At 36.0% G+C, this 17,951-nt stretch overlaps 2 protein-coding genes across 5 annotated transcripts; both read right to left on the minus strand.

The window, feature by feature from the left end:
• Positions 1–977: 977 nt before the first annotated feature.
• On the minus strand, positions 978–7,614 carry LOC106133843 (atypical kinase COQ8A, mitochondrial). 3 transcript variants are annotated; one of them, XM_060953696.1, is made up of 10 exons: positions 7,448–7,614; positions 7,143–7,326; positions 6,148–6,732; positions 5,336–5,552; positions 4,799–5,008; positions 4,391–4,506; positions 4,015–4,177; positions 3,027–3,229; positions 2,492–2,644; positions 978–1,575 (listed from the first exon to the last, which is right to left on the minus strand). In XM_060953696.1, the coding sequence occupies exons 3-10, from the start codon at positions 6,727–6,729 to the stop codon at positions 1,288–1,290; spliced, it is 1,932 nt and encodes a 643-aa protein (XP_060809679.1). In that variant the 5' UTR covers positions 6,730–6,732; positions 7,143–7,326; positions 7,448–7,614; the 3' UTR covers positions 978–1,287. The 3 variants fall into 3 exon arrangements, with proteins under 3 accessions (XP_060809679.1, XP_060809680.1, XP_013189138.1); XM_060953697.1 differs by lacking the exon at positions 7,143–7,326 and having other exon boundaries at positions 6,148–6,461; XM_013333684.2 differs by lacking the exon at positions 7,143–7,326 and having other exon boundaries at positions 980–1,575.
• A 1,082-nt stretch (positions 7,615–8,696) lies between these two features.
• Positions 8,697–17,548, minus strand: LOC106134048 (phosphatidylserine lipase ABHD16A). Of its 2 annotated transcripts, none has more exons than XM_013334000.2 (10): positions 17,471–17,548; positions 15,507–15,590; positions 15,235–15,288; positions 14,735–15,045; positions 14,065–14,225; positions 13,449–13,705; positions 13,061–13,222; positions 12,001–12,185; positions 11,194–11,389; positions 8,697–10,779 (listed from the first exon to the last, which is right to left on the minus strand). In XM_013334000.2, the coding sequence occupies exons 1-10, from the start codon at positions 17,471–17,473 to the stop codon at positions 10,648–10,650; spliced, it is 1,545 nt and encodes a 514-aa protein (XP_013189454.1). In that variant the 5' UTR covers positions 17,474–17,548; the 3' UTR covers positions 8,697–10,647. The 2 variants fall into 2 exon arrangements, with proteins under 2 accessions (XP_013189454.1, XP_013189456.1); XM_013334002.2 differs by having other exon boundaries at positions 17,386–17,526.
• Positions 17,549–17,951: the final 403 nt, after the last annotated feature.

Here is a 17,951-nt window from a genome sequence, read left to right on the forward strand (position 1 = left end):
AAGCCTATAGAATGGTTTTGCGAACGAGCTATTTTGACTCCGAAGAACGAACAAGCTGCATTTATTAACGACATACTTTTAAAGTCATTCGACGGAGAAGAAAAGATTTATAAATCCATAGACACACCATGCCATGCAGACGACGCTACAAATTATCCGGTCGAATTCTTAAATTCACTTAAACCAGCTGGTCTTCCATACCATAGGCTTGCACTACGAAAAGGTACACCGGTAATGTTGCTACGTAACCTGAAACCACCGAAATTGTGTAACGGCACCAGGTTGCAAGTCAAAGCCTTACATAAATATTTAGTTGAGGCCGTTATTTTGACAGGATGTGCCCGAGGAGAAACGGTATTCGTCCCGCGCATTCCTCTAATGCCCAATGACCTTCCATTTGAATTTAAGCGCCTTCAATTTCCTCTAAAAGTTTGCTTTGCGATGACGATAAATAAGTCTCAAGGGCAAACTTTTAAAGTCGCTGGTGTTGATTTAAGAGAAGATTGTTTCTCTCATGGACAACTGTATGTTGCTTGCTCGCGTGTCAGCTCTCCCTCTAACCTGTTCATACTGGTAAATAATAAAAAAACTAAAAATATTGTTTACAAGGAAATCCTGTAAGGCCTCTTCGTCCTATAAATCCTGTTTTTTTTTTCTTTTGAGACGATGATTTTGTCTCGCTTTACTTTTTCTATATAGATTTGTATGTATACTAATATTATAAAGAGGAACAATCTATTTTTTTATATGTTTGTTTGTTTACACATGTAATCGATAAACTCCGAAACTACTGAATCGATTTCAAACATTCATCATTAGAAAGCTACATCATCCCTGAGTAACACAGGCTATATTTAATTCCAGTTGTAACAAGATTTCAGCCTGTGGAAGAAAAAGCCCTGTCGAGATCATTAAAAAACGCTATATATAACCGAATTACACGTGGGCGAAGCCGCGGGCGGAAAGCTAGTTTTATATATATTTCTGTGAATTTGCGATATCTATCGAGGATACGTTCATAAAATCGTTAGTTTTTGTTAATCTTCACCAGAGGTCGCTACTTTATTGTGGAATGATCACATTTGAATACAGTTTGAAAAACCTATCATTCTGGGTTGGGTTAAACTGTAATAGACTTTGCGTAAAGATTATATATAGATATTAAATATTAAATTATAGCGAATTAAAAGTAATAGCAATAACCCATAGACAAAATGGAATGAGAATGGCAATTATATAAAATTTTACCCAAGTGGCGCGCTCTGGCGACGTAAATTCGTATTATCTTTACCTAATGCTGTTATTCTTATATTGCACATAAATCTCGTTAAACATATTCCTGCAATTCATTTTGATCTTCATTTTTGAGCACAGCAAGAAAACGCCGGATAGTTTTCTGTGTAGAGAGTAAATTTCTTCGGGAGGAGGACAAAGTCTATGGTTCAAAATGGTGGGTACCAACGCTTGGATCCGATGTGTGGTTTTCTGGGCACCAAAGTCGAATTCTCCGGAAACTTCGCTTGTGAACACTTCGCCCATTATCATTACTGTGTCCACGTGGGTTTCTTCCATTATCTGTTTCAAATTAAAAAGAAAACCATGACAGATAGATTGAAGAAATAACATTTAAAGAACATAACATAACATATGGTCACGTCTATATCCCTTGCGGGGTAGACAGAGCCAAAAGTCTTGAAAAGACTGAATGGCCACGTTCAGCTATTTTAAAGAATAAAAAATAATTTTATTGTCTTATAGATTTCTATTAATTTCCAGGTCTGTGTTTTGTTAAAAAAAAAAGTTAAACTAATGGGAAAAGCGTAGTACTACTATTGTTTAATTTACTGGGAAGGAAAATCCCAGTAGTTCTAATGGAAAGTCTCTCGAGTCATAGAAAGACTCTACTACTACTAGTATCACGAAAAGTAGGTTTTTCAGACAGGTAAATATTTTGATTTGAGATAAATGCGTACCCAAAGTTCTAAATTGTTTGAGTGCATTTGACCTTTACCTAATGGTAAGCAAAAATTAGATTTACCATACAAGCTTAAATACTGCCTTTTGTTCTTGACTTGAAAATGTCTAAGTTGAAAGCATTGGAGAATAGAGGGGTGGGGAGGAAAATACAAATACAAAGACCCAAGTATTATGTTGTAGTTGGAACGCTGTTGCGGGTTCGACCGCCAGCAAAGGGAATATCTTAAATAGGTGTAGAAGACTTTAAAAACACATTTAGACAATTTAACAGTAAACCAAACTAAAAATCGTTATGATTTTTAGCCTCGAAGTAAGTTCGAGACTTGTGTTACGAGATACCAACTCAACGATACTATATTTTATAATAAATACTTATATAGATAAACATCTAAGACCAAGGCCAATCAGAAAAAGTTATTTTCTCATCACGCCCTGGCCGGGATTCGAACCCGGGACCTCCGGTGTCACACACGACTGTAATACCGCTGGGTCACAAAGGCCGTCGAGAACTCACTTTCGACTCGTATCCCGTGAGGAACTTCATCTGGCGAGACATCTGGAGGATGGCCTGGCGGTCGCCGTCCGAAGCCGCCTTGATGATCTCGATGTACTGGTCCATGAACTCCTTGCTGTATTCCCGGGTCGCGCCGAAGTCCAGCAGGATCACCTGACAGACACACAACGTGTTATACATATATACCTAAATCTGTCCATATTAATACTATAAATCCGAATGTCTTTCTGATAGTGATAATCTTTTACAAATACGTTGGGCCAATTTTGAAGAATATTTGTATGAATCTAGTTAATAATCCAAGCTTTTTATTAAATGTTTTTTGGATGCTTCCTGATTTGACTGGAGTTTTAGTTTAACGAGAGCTGTGGGCAAAATTTAGTAAAATAATAAATGAAAGTCAAAGGTAAAAAGGTAGGTAAGCAAAAGCTTGCATGAAAAATGAACATAGACAGTCTTTTCGCGATTATGGGCTCTCTCTGCCCGGTAAGGGATAAAGACGTGTCTACATGTACATATGTATAAATGTACCTACCTGTTTCGTGGTAGGGTTGTAAAAGAAGTTCGCCCAATTAGGGTCGGTCTGCATGCACCGCAAAACAAACATTTCTCTCAGGCACAACCGCATTATCTTGGACGCTATGTCCACTCTAATCTCCATAGGCGCGTCGAAGAACTTGTCCAGGGGCATGCCGTCTATCAGCTCGGTCGTGATCACTTCCTGGGCGCAAAGTTCGTCTGGAAATGTAAAAAAAAAAAACTTTATTTACTCCACAACAAGATGATGATTGGACAGTCTTAAACGTAAATACACATACATACACAGCCATGAATTAACAGGAATTGAATTTTTTTGCGTTATTTCTGGTAACACTTCAAAATTCAATAGGTTAAGCTGTACTGTTACTAAAAAAAAGCTGTTCTTTTCTTAAATGCTAAGGTTGGTGCGGGGGAGTGAAAACAGTATCCTGAAAATAGTGGCTCAGGATCTCAATGCACCTCTGCTGAGACACTTCGTCCGGGTGATGACGGAAATAGAAGACTGTCGTATTGGTGTACGTGATCATCCGCACGGAGTGCCTCGCAAGTACATGATTTACTGATTTTATTTTTTATGTTTTTATTTTTATTTCTTTTTGTGTTGTCTATGTTTTTATACTAACATATTTATAAGTACCATTGTTACTAAACAAATGGATCCTGTTATCCGAAATAAATAAATTTTGAAAATTTTGAAATTTGAAATTTGAAATTTTGAAAAATTGAAATTTGAAAATTTGAAAAATTTAAATTTTATTTTCGTACAGTACCGTTAGTTATTAGTTACATAACGTTTGTACGATGTAGCGTTTTTATTGATCAAATCACTTTTATTTGTAACAAATAAACTGAACTGAAATAAGAACCGGATGATAACAGCCACACACAGACTTTTCTGACTACTTTTTTTATTCCTGCTAAATTCCCACCGGCGAGAAGCCATGTGTATATTCTAGTACAGGGTTTACAAACAAACCACTCACCTATGACATCTGGGACGAAGTACTCCGGATAGGGTTCAAGCAGCCGTTTGAACTTGCGAGTGCATTCCGCTTCACGCAGATAATCCACCTCCCAGGAAAGCTCCTTCTTCGCCACTTCTACGATATTTTCTATGAACATGCCCTTTGGAAATATGTTCCACACCTGCGGAATGTTTTAGCAGGTTAAAAACTATTTTCAAGGAAAAAAATAAGGTATTATACAAAAATTATGTCTCGACTGTTCAAAATAATTTGTTTAATATAAAATAACTGAAAGTATTTACTCCGACTTTTAAGACCTCTCTTAAAAAAATCAAGATAACTCCGCCTAGGGCATCTTTCAACAAACTCGTCTTTACGACAATAAAGCACATACCTTCATGACTCCAACCAGATTGTCTATGTCGCTGTTGATGCCCTTTGCGACTCCTGGATACTGCACCTTCACGGCCACCTCTCTGCCGTTGTGCAGCACCGCCAGGTGAACTTGACCTGTTATGCAAAAGGTAGGTGCTATACAATATTTTATCCAAATTCCGAAAGTAATAATGTTACATTTCAATCAATTTCGTTAGATTAAGACTTGTTATATAATAAAAAAAATATGTTAAATCCAAGTCTCAAGTTGTTCTGGAAAAAATCATTTCCTATCAAGTAGATCGAGCGGCAAACTAATTTAGGTCAGAGGCAAGAATGTATAATATATGTATTCGACCAAGAAGCCGATTTTTTCGATATACTTTCTCCGCTCCAAACTTGGCAAAATAATACTCTAGGTACTTACCAATAGAAGCTGCCGCAAACGGTTTATCCTCAAAATGTTGAACCTTGGACCTCCAATCAGGTCCCAGCTGTGACGTCATCACCCTCTCGACCTGCCACGACGGCATGAAGTCGGCGGACTGGCGCACTCGCTCGAAGATGCGTTGCAGCTCCGGCGATATCATCGTGTCATCTTGTAAGCTGAGTAGCTGGCCCAATTTTAAAGCCGCTCCTATTATGACAATGTTCTTTTTAAAAACATCCTTATATCACATATGTTTAGAGCGAAAGTCCAGTGAAAATAACCAAATACTTTTTCAGAATATGCGTAAACATCTTCGGAATTATATCACATGCAAAAAAGAAAAACAAGGTTGGTTTGCAAATACTTCGGTAAAGACTATTGAGTGTTTGCGATAAATAGTCATGAAGTTATTTTCCACGTGACCGTCCCTTTAAATCTCTCTCTAATCTTCACTACGTTCCTACTTGCCCTCACACCCAAGTACTTCAAAGCCTTAACTCAGCTCTGTGAAATATAGACAGTAAACAAACCAACCTCTAACTTTGCACAGCGTATCAACTATTCTCTCAGCATTGGCTGGGGAGAGGAAGGCATTGGTAGGATCGTCCACACGTCCCGACACCGCCTGGAAAGTGTTCCTCGCGTACTGCGCCACGGTGCCTACTCCCAGACCAGCAGCCAGAGAGCCGAATGATATCATGCGCCCAAGACGGGAAGATGGCACCACGCGCGCCTTGGAGTTCTCGCTTAGCTGTATATAAATGTTTTGATTTATTTCTTTAGTCAGTTGTAAAATGTTTACATTAGCAAATATGTTATTTAGAAAGTAATATTTAATTTTTAAAATAGAACCACTCCATATCTTCCCCATGTATGACGTAAAAGGTGACTAAATGGAAAGGCTAATACGTTGAGATTCTGCCTGTGTGTGATGTGCTAGAAACCTGTCACTATTAGAATTCCATCATTAAACCATACAGGAAAGGAGGTATGCCTTTGACCATACTAGATTGAGTAAGTCAGGTTTTTACATGAAGCGACTCCCATCAACCACCGCAACCATGGCAGTTAAACCTGACCCGTGCTGCCTGAATGTGCAGATTTCCACAAGATGTTTTCCCTACCTGTAATGTACACAACTTTGAAAATAATCATTGGTACATGGTAGGATATAGATGAGATTATATGTTTTTAATTTTTTATATATTTAATTCTATTTCGGTTTTTGTTTATTATACTATATGTTTATTAGTTTTATCATTTTCTAAGTGTCTAATAGGCTAGAACTATTTTGTGCCATATTAGTTTAGTTTTTTTATACCCATGTCAATTTATTTTTTACTTACAGAAACTCTCACTTTCTTCTTTGCCACTGGCTTAGATACAGCTTTTTTGTCTGTGCTTGGTGAACTTGTAGGTTGTGTCACAACATGAGGTGAAGTCCTGTCTTTTGGCTGTGATTTTAGTTGTACTTCAGTTGAAGAATTTAATTTCTCCAATGGCGCAACAAATTCCACATTAGATTTTGAAACATTTGCTTCCTGTGATTTCTTTAAAGTCTCAAAAGTTTTAGCAAACTCTCTGTTTAGCTCTTCAATCTCGTCCCTAATTTCCGCATCCAATTCTGATTTCTTTCCACTTGTGGGCTCCATTTTTGATTCTGAATCAAGATCCATATTAGGTACGTGCATAGTTGCATATTGCCTGAATCCATGGATGACAACTCGTGCCCGTTCAAAGAATTCGTCAGTAGGGGGTGAGTTTGGTTTGAAAGCAGTGAGTGGGTTAGTCGGGCAGGTTTTTACTAGCGATTTTACACTAGAGTTATTCCATATTGTCCTAGAGTTTTCTTGTTGGAGTTTTATTCCTGCTTCTATCACCATCCGCAGCCCCCTTACTACCCCTATTAGGTCATTAATGTGTGACATGGCCTGAAAGATTAGTTGAGTTAATTACATATATTATATAAGCATATTATATTATTTCACAGATATAATGATGACCAAAATGTGAATGTGACTGTCAGACCAATATAGTCTTTCCATTGCTTGAGACAGTGCTATAGAAATGACGAAAGCTTGGCTTATTCTAAGCATCACATATTGTTCAGCATGTTTTAATATCAAAAATATTATGTATACATAAATTTATTAAATAAAAGCAATTGGTAAGGGTATTGAACAATGTCAGTATGATGGTAACTACCCAACAATGGTTTTTTTTTATTCTTCATATTAAGAGAATACTTATTTTCTAGTAATACTTTGGTAAACATAAATTACATCATGATTATGAATCATAACATTAGTTCCTCAAAACAATCACCATCTGGTATACTTACTGATTCAATGCAGTCACACTGCTTTTAAGAAACAGAACGTGGGCGTTATTTAAGCATATAAGCGTCTCATTCAAAAATTATTGCATAACAAAATTTATCCATCACCAATTTGTAGGTAACCGGAAATTATTGGATAACCAATAAGTATCATTTAAAGACAGGCTATCCATGGGAGTAATTAGTCCTAGAATATACATGTCCCATAAAAAAAATATAGGAAACCCTTATAATATAGAAATTGTAAGCATATTTATAAACATGTGTAACAAGGCCATGTAAGAAGGTTAGAAAAAACTGATCCTTACCGATTTAGTATTTTCGACAACAATTTGATAAATTAGTTAATTTATTACTAATTAGTTAACATCATAATTAAAATAGCAGTAAATAGAATAAAAAAGGAGCTTTTGTGCACTTTCTTTTTTCGTATTTTTAAATTCCTAACCTTTCGAGTAAATGTCATGTCAGTTATTGTCAGTGTCACAAAGATTGTCAGTCAATTCTTTTGTTATTTTTAATCCAATTTATCAAAGTTAATGAGCATATATATAAACAGCCAAAGCCATTTTTATGATCGACATGTGAGCATTTCGTTATCATGGTTGAAGATTTATGGAACTAATACTACCTATGCACTAAAATTGGAGAGTCAGGTAGAATCGTAGAGGTTTCCTTACGTTGCTTTCCCTCATCATCGTCAAAGCATCGGTTAGAGCGTCAAACATATACAATACTTACTGGGTTTGCATAGGGCTTCGCTCCCATGGCAAATTCAAGAAATAAGTAGCCTAGTAGTAGTAGCCTCTCCAAGGTTTATTCTACATCTGTGCCAAATTTCGTGAAAATAAATTCAGTAGTTTTTGAGTTTATTTGTTACAGTGGATCACATAGAGATTCATATAACATTTAGTAAAAGTATTCGACTCAAAACTGCGTGCCAGTTACATGGTTAGATTGGTCAGGATCCCCTTTAATGTTGCAGACGTCAGAAGGGTAACTGTATAAAAACTTAAAAAAACTTATTTTAAAAATAATGGTTATAGTTAGGCATATCAATATTTCTGTGATTTAAGAATTTAGAGGATACCAATTCTAGTCAACTAGCTGTACCCGCGACTCTGTCCGCGTGGAATAGTTATTTTGGGCATCATTGAAGCCTTCAAGGATGAACAATTTTCCCCGTTGTTTTCACATTTTCCATTATTTCTTCGCTTCTAATAGTTGCAGCGTAATGTAATATAGCCTCAAGCCTTCCTCGACAAATGGTCCATTGAAAGAAAAAAGAATTTTTCAATTCCAACTAGTAGTTCCTGAGATTAGCGCGTTCAAACAAACAAACTCTTCAGCTTTATAATATTAGCATAGATTAAATGGCCCATTTATTCTATGTTATGGACTAAAAAGTAAAAAACCTGCTTTCATTATCTTCTGATGAAAAACGCATAAAATTAGGCGAGACATTTATGTCCATGAATAAGCTTCATCAGTCCTAAAATATTTGTACCTTATGTACATCTTATATTACAGAGGTAACCCAGAAGGAATACAATATCATTAAGTACAATCACAAAAAGGAAGTTCCAACTTTAAGATTTATTAAAATCATAGACTTATACTTAGTCTAACTCTAAATACATTATATTGAAAACAATGTCAAAAATAATTATGTGTACAGAACACACCCTGTGTGAAGCCCGATACAGCGGTGTTAATTAAAATCAGTCTGACAGAACCTAGAGGCCAGTATACAGGTGACGTATAATACCGTCAAATTCATAACATCTTTATAATTAGACTGTGCCCATAATTCTGAGTTAAGCCTATCATTACGTCAAAACGTTATTCTCACAGGTTGGATAGGTCAAAAACTGCACAACACTTTAATAAAAATTGTCACTGTATAACATAGTTGTTGATGACACGTGCATGTGAAAATCACGATGTTTCATTTATATGTCATCATAGGCTTCGTCATCATAGGTTTGGATGCTAATGAATGAAGTCACCCTGTATAAAAAAAAAGAAAAAGATGTAAATGTCGAACAGCGGATTATTCATGACAGGGTTTCAGGGACATTTCTTATCTTCTTTCTCCTTCTCTCTAAACCTGCGTCCCAAAATGTTGCAAAGAGAGAGAATATAAGCCATATGGTCTATATGAATACATACACCCAAAGCAGGGTTATTCACGAACAGACAACGATACCTATATACCTTGTCAACGTTGGTGTTATAGTTAGACCTGTCGGTTTGTGTTAGTAGGGGGCGACGATAGATAACAACATCCAAATGCGAAATATAACGACTTAGTAGACTATTTATACGTTCATAGCGAATATTGCAATAGAATTTGTCAAGAAACCATTACGTATGGAATGTTCTCAAAAATACAGTATCATAAAATTCCAACTTCCAATGCGACAAATAACTGTGCCTTGAATTACCGTCCATCTTATATATGTATGAAATGTATATGACAAAGTTCGTATATGACATAAACGAACTTTTTTAATCTTAGGAAATTTCTCTAACCGCATTTAGCCGCGGGAGAGAAAAATCTTGAAAAATACTAACTAATCCATATTGCTCCTGCAAAACTCGATACCTCCAATGTAAGATGTAAATATCTCGATCTAAAATGCACATATACTTATATAAATGCATTAGAATAAAAAACACAAGTTACAATTACAAGTAAACAACAATACATAACCACCGAAAGTGTGGAAATTATGTGAAAATGTTACCTATGTATTTTGTTCAAAAATTTTGTTCTTCAATTTTTACCATAACTATTAAACATCATCATCATCAAACATTTCAAGATAACCCTATTACACAAATGAGAAAAAAAACATCATAAAAATACACCATACAATCACTTCAACATGAAGACATTAAAACACACAGATATAAAATGACAAAAATTACATACACCAATTAATTAGAAAAAAAATTTACTATATACATAATAAATTAGATAAATAAATTAACATTAGCATATACGCGTGTTACGAAGTAGTTGCCAACACAGAAAAACCGTTTTGATTCCACATAGCAAATGCAAAGATGCACTTTAGTAACTATCAATGGAAAGCGGAATCTGTAATTTGCGATCAGAAAAAGACAAAAATAAGTGACAAATTTAAACTAAATCAAAAATAATAACAAACATAAGTCATATTTTTAAAAAAATCTTAGAATACATTTTTTTAGGTAGTCAGTGTTAAATAAAGTTAAAGAAGGTGACAACATCATATTGAGGCTGTAATTTAATAATTATTCTTTGGCGAGAAACCGATGAACAGAAATACACAAGCTTCCTAAGACGATTTTCGTGGATCTGAGGGCATCCTAATACCTGATTACGGAATCAGTCTCCTAGCTATAGTAACCGAATGTAAAACTCCTTAATTCTTTAATAAAATCAAACGGACTATCCATATATACATTTAAAAGAATGGGAAGAGACCAAATCGTATATTTGTCAATACATGGTGAGGAATTATTCTTCGTTTCTGATGCGAGATTCTACGCTGCACGCGCCGCTTTCTATATTCCTCATCACACTCTCAAAGTGGTCCACCGGCAGCGGCGTGCAGTGGGTGGATTGGTAGTCGCGCATGTATTTGCCGATCTGAAAAATATAATATCAGTCTTTTATTTAAAACTTTGTTACATCAGGACGCACCCGAACTAACGCCTGATGATCAACATGTTTATTTGTACCTAAAATTTTAAATCAAAATTATTTATATATATATATATATATATATAATATACTAGCTGTCCCGGCAAACGTTGTTTTGCCATATAAATAACTTTTAACTATGTTCAGTTAAAAAGAAATGTTAAGTGTGGACAACCCTTAACCCTTAAGGGGTATGAAAAATAGATGTTAGCCGATTCTCAGACCTACTGATATTCAGAAATGCATGCAAAATTTGGTTAAAATCGGTAAAGCCGTTTCGGAGGAGTACGGAGACAAATATTGTGACACGAGAATTTTATATATAAGATATACATATATAGTATAGAACATGGTATTTACCAGCTTTATAGCCCTCCTGTCATATTCAGTTAGAGCCATGACGGTCCCAAGCGGTCTCTTGCCCTCAGCCACGTTTATATGTTTCCACAGCGCCAACAACCAGCCGTTCCTGTCCAGACCTTCTTCCAACGGGTGGCGGTGTTCTATGAGCGTGGCTAACAGGTCATTACCACGGTTTGTGGCCAGCACTCCTGGGCTGGGAAAGGAAATTAAATTATATTTTATGTAATGATTTCAGGGTACAGTTTTTAAAGATGACACGGGAGTTTGGATCCAGACTACGAACCAGACTGAGAATTTTGTGGCAAAGTTATTCCTTAACATTCTTACACCAGCGGTGACTACGATAACAGCATCAGGTACATTAAACCAGCATTAAAAGTCTTGACAGTTATAAAATATCGCAACAGAAATTAAATTATATTTTATGTAATTATTTCAGGGTACAGATAAAGTAGCTTTAAAGATGACATGGGAGTTTGGATCCAGACTACGAACCGGACTGAGAATTTTGAGGCAAAGTTATTCATTAAAATTAACATTCCTACACCAGCAATGACGAACAGCATCAGGTACATTAAACCAGCGCCAAAAGTCGTGGAAGTTACAATATCGCAACAGAAAAGATTAATTACTATAGCTGTAGCATCGCTTTATGAGACTAAAATCACCATATTGTCGCATTAAAAATGTTATCCATTCGCTTTTAAAATTCATTCGAATTAAAAACGCATTTATTCAAAGAATTTCGAATTATATCGTTTAAAACCCACGCACTGCGCAGGCGCACATTCACACGGCACACACCTGAGACATATAATCTCATCGTCGGTCCTCCGCACCAGCTGCACGGCTCCAGTGTACTTCTTGATCAGCTCGGCCACGTGGAGGTCCACGTGGGAGCGCACCACCTCCTTCACCAGCAGCGACCACGATGAGGGCATCACGTTCTGAGCCAGCGGCAGGAGGTCGTCAAAGGTTGCATCCAGCACCTGGATATTTATAAATAAATAAATAATAAAATAAATAAATAAATACCTATATACGGGACAAATTACACAGATTGAGTTAGCCTCGAAGTAAGTTCGAGACTTGTGTTACTAAGATACTAACTCAACGATACTATATTTTATAATAAATACTTATATACATAAACATCTAAGACCCAGGCCAATCAGAGAATGTTCTTTTCTCATCATGCCTGCATCATGGGCGGGATTCGAACCCCGGACCTCCGGTGTTACAGACAAGCGTACTACCGCTGCGCCACAGAGGCCGACAAATTATGAGTGGGACAAGTAAAAAGACTATACAAAAAATATCTCTTCTGTTTGTTTGTTTGTAAACTCACAAAGCACAGATAAAAAGGGCAGGAAAAAGAAATCCTAGCTTGACGTAGAGAAGGGCTCTTTGCATGGCAAAAGGTCTTAAAATTGTAGATATCGCCTTTAATTTTAGAGTTGTTAATTTTTTGTTTCAGAATTGACATAATAATACCAAAACATATAGGTGGGTGCACTTGGAAACACGCAATGGTGAGAGGCAGTAGTAGCATTAATTAGTTGGTTCATTTACTATAAAATTACTCACCATTGCCGTGCCGTGTGGTTCCCAGCACCAATACAAAAAAGAATAGGACCACTCCATCTCTTTCCCGCGGATGTCGTAAAAGGCGACTAAGGGATAGGCTTACAAATTTGGAATTCTTTTTTAGGCGATGGGCTAGCAACCTGTCACTATTTGAATCTCAATTCTATCATTAAGCCAAATAGCCGAACGTGGCCATTCAGTCTTTTCAAGACTGTTGGCTCTGTCTACCCCGCAAGGGATATAGACGTGACCATATGTATGTATGTATGTTACTCACCAGCCCTTTAACAGGATAGTTGACTGCGGCCCAAGTGGCGGAGTACCCGCCGATGCTCCAGCCGTACATGATGATGTGATCAGGTTCGAATTTCAACTCGTTGATGGAGTATTGCAGGACGGCGTCTATGGCGTTCTCCTCTTGAGACGGATAGGGAATGCCCTAAATGGAAATATACGCAATTAAATACAAATTATATTATTTTATTTATTTAAAGACATGGTCCCATTTCATGGCCAGTCTATCTGTGTACCAGGTCAAACGGGAGTCGCTTTGTTCAAACCTGACTCACCTGTTCCTATTCATAGGCAGGACCGCAGGCTCCTCCACTGAAAGGATGAAACAAGGACAAACTCCAGATGGATGATGAAGATAAGTACAGACTTACCGTACTACCAGCAAACCCAGGATGATTCCATCCCACAGCAGAATACCCCGCCCTTATAGGCGTCGTCATGATGCCAATCTCGTAAAATCCAGAGTTTCCCTCGCAGCACACCACCAGAGTCTTCCCTTTGTTGCCAGACCGACCGCGGTTGTCTACAAACATTGTGTCTATGTCATTGCCATCAGCCGTCCTTAACTTTGTACGCTGGCCGTCAAAGTTCTCCACCAGTTGCGTTCGCCCTTGGAATAAAGGGGTCCCTGAAAATTCATTACATTAAGATATCCACTTATAAGATGAACTACTGACCTAAGTGAGACGCATACATACATATACCTAAAATCACGTCTCCTTTCTGGAGGGGTAGGAAAACCTTTTTGCCACTTGCCACAATCACTGCAAACTTCTTTCGCATCATCCACATTCTTAACTCTCTTTATGCAAGCTTGGTGGACAAAGCTTTTATTATTTTGAAGTGGTGCGCTACAAATACTTTACTTATAATTTTACACCACAAAATATACTGTCATATCAAATAAATAATAAAATAAAATAAAAATTACAAAAAAATCTATAATTATCGTTTTTGCTACATATTGTATAAAAAAATTATACTTACAAAACATGTTAGCTACAATCCCCAAAGAGCCGGGGTATATGAGTCTGAGACCAAAGGCGTGAGTCGCTATAAATCCTAGGACTTGCAATGGAGCCCTCTGATAGAATGGCAAGTCTACGTTGGCACACTGCTTGAACGGTAGCTTTTGCAACCAGGATGGACTGAAATATCATTGATTATTAACAAACATTGGTAAAATGTTGAAAATTAAGTAAGTAAAATGTTAAGGTACTGAAAAAAAGGTAAACCAAATTTTGATGTCTATTTATTGAATTATGAATATAAAGAGTTCAATTTATGGCATCTGTTATTAAATTTCATTTTTCATCTTAAAAAGTAATTTTTAAAATGTTTTTTTCAACAAATAGATGTATCAAGATTGTTTACTTTTATTTCAGTACCTAAAGAACTGGACTATGGATAGTATATCTGCAATTTAGAAAATAATTTATAAACACTATCTGAATTCATGTAGACTTTGGTTTCGATTAAATCATAATAGTCCACTGATCTGCTACTATATCAAATAGCAAGGGACCACAGAGAGGAGGGATCTCCTCTAACACAAGTTTTTTAACTTAACAAAGGTTTTTTAACTTAACCTCCTAATACATAAGAAACCTTAAGAACAAAATAACTATATTAATAATGAATTAATGGAGGTACGTACCTGGGTTTCAGGGGCATTTTAAAAGTAGCAGGCCACGCATAGAATTCAAAGTCATATTTTCTTAATGCACTCAAATATACTTTTGTATCTGTTGTAGGGGCACTTAGGGCTTTGATGAACTCTGAGTACTTCTGATTGTACACCCTGCCCACTCCTCTAAGCACATAAGACAACACAAGGAGGCATCCAATGCCGCTAAAAAAGCGCAGGAGTCCATATTTATTCTCCTCTATTACAGATAATCCTTTCTTGTAAACATACATGCATATAAATGGGGATGTGTATATGCAAATGTTGAAGATTGTACTTGTCTAAAATGAGATAAAAATTGTGGTTTATATACCTATAATACATAGAAAAAATACAAAAATATAAACATTTGATAAAATGTGCTGAAGAAGATGAAATTACTACAGATACTTATCTGCGCACTAAGTTTGTTCTGATGTGACAATTCTACATGTTTGTAGTTAATTAAAATGAATAAAATTTTGACTTACTGTAGTTATGACTTTATCAGACCACCTTTCCAGAGGTAATGGTTGATACATATTCTGGAAAAAAAATATTTGTTAAGATCAAAAGTTCCTATTGTCCATACTAATATTAGAAGAGATTGAGCATTGAACATAATCGTTTGTTATACTTTTAAAAGAATCAAATTTATTTCAAAGATAGCCTTTTCTTAACATCATAAGTAACACTTTACAATAGTTAATCAGTTTGTTTTGCACAAAGCTTGGACAAATGAGATGAGCCTTTATTAACTTACATCTTGGGGTCCATCTTTATAAATCTTTAACAAGCGTGGAGCAAGAATACACTTCATCAACAATTTCATTTTGATTTTGAGGCCCTATAAAAACATAAAACATATAAGATACATTAAACATATTAAAATTCAATTATATAGATTTGTTTTTAAAGAAGAATGACACTGACACTGTCTTCCATGATAATATCCAGTTGCATTCTCAGCCATATGGTGCATACTATATAGACAAGGGAATAGTAACATGAGATGTATCATTTTACTTTTAATTTAACTCTTACACCAAGCATACTCGTCAAACCATACCTCCCAACAACATGGCCTGTGTTTGTCTTATTAAGCATTTTTTTACTTTATTTTTGTTTTACTATTATTATTAAGAAAAAATAGATTTATCATTTTTATGTTAAAAAAATAATATTTGGCATATAAGGCACAGTGACAGACAAAATTTGAAGAAGTGACATGAGATATTTTTTACTGCAAATTCCCATAGTAGCGAAACCTTGCACAAAAGCTATTATTATTTTTATCTGTACTGCAACGTACGAGTGGATGATACCCTTTCTGGAAACTTTAAGACCAAGGATGCATCTTATCGCCGATTACTATTCAACACCTACACGGAATGACAACCGAGACAAGACGAAGATGATGATAGTAGACCGAGCTGAACAAAGTGGAATTAACATATAGGGCATAGCTAACTGTGAAGATGTACAGAGCTATATCTACCTCGGCTCTACTATCTCCAGTACTGGAGGATGTGGCGACGAGATCAGACGACGATGCGCCATCACCAGGTCGGCAGTGAAACGACTGGGAAAGATTTGGGGGGACAGGAGGATTACCCAAGAAGACAAAGGTCAGATTGATGAAATGCCTTGTTTTTCCAATTTTCCTCTATGATGCCGAAAATTGGTCGCTGAGACTGTAGGATCGCCGTAAAATAGACGCATTAGAGATGAGCATTGTTTCCATCTTCAAAGAGCTTCATATTAAAGACTGACTTTTGTCAACTGTGCTATTATGAATACTGAAGTTCTTTGGTCATATATCCCAAAATGAGAACTTGATGGAGAGACTGGTTTTTCAGGGCAAGGTAGAAGGCAAGAGAACACCTGGGCGATCACTAACTCACTGGACAGACCTGATCAAAAAAGCTACTGAGTCCACCATGGTCCAGTGTGCTCTCAATGTCTGTAACTGGCAGACATGGAAGCACATAACTGAGAGAACAATACTCGGGAATGAATACGACCCGCCGAACACCTCTCCATGTACCTTGTCTGTGCTACCACGACCACTCTGACAAGAGTGTTCCACTAAGAAGATTCTTATCTATGAAAATTCAGTGACTCACATATCTTAAGGGTTTCCTATGATACGAAAGTTTTATACAAACATTAGCTTTGCTATAATTTCCAAATTATATGTAAGATTTGGATGAAGTTTGCCGACAAATATAAATAAATCATGTATGAATAAATATTACACTTCATGAATTTGATAAAGGTGAGTAAGTTTATCAAAGGTAAAGTCTAAATTCATTACCAGTACATGAACACAGATAGTCAATTTAAACATACGTAGATATAATTACTTCTTTAAGGGATAGACAGAGCCAAAGACTGATAGGCCCTGTTTGGCTGTATGGCTGATGCAATTGAGATTCAAACAATTAATTATTCTCTCACTCAAAATGCAGAATCATTCTCTTGAATGTGAATTAAGAAGCTAAATAATTATATAAGTGATAAGATAAATTCTCTTAACCAGCCCAGTTTCCTTTCATTCATAGTATGAAAAAAGGTGTTTGTATGAGATGTATATCCATATGGAACTCCATAAAATAAGGTTAGATATAAAGAATACTTACAAAATTTGACCAAAAGCACAAATGCGTAACCGTATGCGCAAACAAATGAAAAAATAATTTATTAAAATTTATTAAAATTATTTACCATTTAATGTATGTATGACAGTATTTGACAGCTGAATTGCTCTTTCTTCTGTCAAGTCAATCAGCAAGTCAACTAAACCAAAGTCAAAAGTATTGTTTTTAAAGACTTTCCTTACAGCCATGGATACAAATTTTAAAAGTTAATTGATCTTTACCACAAGGCTGGAAAATCAACATTGCCATTCTATAAAGCAAGCAAGCAAATCTTCTGGGACAGATTGATTTGATACTATGGAGAGGGACTGATGATTTGTAAATTTTTTGAGAGTTATTAATATAAAGTCTGTAAGTATAGCGTATATTATTTACAAACTTACTTGTATAGGTCTATCTTTCTATAATTTACATTTATAAGTGCGTCATTGTGGGAACACATTTTAGTTGTCAATTTATTGTCTTACTTATCCATGTATTTGTTTTATTTGTTTTTGTAAGGGGAAACCAATCTCCAATTTTATTGGCAAACCATAGTAGGTAGCTAC

Source organism: Amyelois transitella, chromosome Z, assembly GCF_032362555.1.
Source record: "Amyelois transitella isolate CPQ chromosome Z, ilAmyTran1.1, whole genome shotgun sequence".
Taxonomy (NCBI): domain Eukaryota; kingdom Metazoa; phylum Arthropoda; class Insecta; order Lepidoptera; family Pyralidae; genus Amyelois; species Amyelois transitella.

What these genes read in the sequence shown, in the direction of transcription:
- LOC106134048 (XM_013334000.2), bottom strand. An exon ending in ATAAAGATGGACCCCAAGAT is followed by an intron (nt 15,289 to 15,506) that starts GTAAGTTAATAA and finishes TTTTTTTTCCAG; the next exon opens with AATATGTATCAACCATTACC. An exon ending in GATTGTAGCTAACATGTTTT is followed by an intron (nt 13,706 to 14,064) that starts GTAAGTATAATT and finishes ATGAATTTTCAG; the next exon opens with GGACCCCTTTATTCCAAGGG.
- LOC106133843 (XM_060953696.1), bottom strand. Translation starts at nt 6,729, where the DNA reads ATGTCACACATTAATGACCTAATAGGGGTAGTAAGGGGGCTGCGGATG. An exon ending in ATCTGGTTGGAGTCATGAAG is followed by an intron (nt 4,178 to 4,390) that starts GTATGTGCTTTA and finishes AACATTCCGCAG; the next exon opens with GTGTGGAACATATTTCCAAA. An exon ending in ACAACCCTACCACGAAACAG is followed by an intron (nt 2,645 to 3,026) that starts GTAGGTACATTT and finishes TGTGTCTGTCAG; the next exon opens with GTGATCCTGCTGGACTTCGG.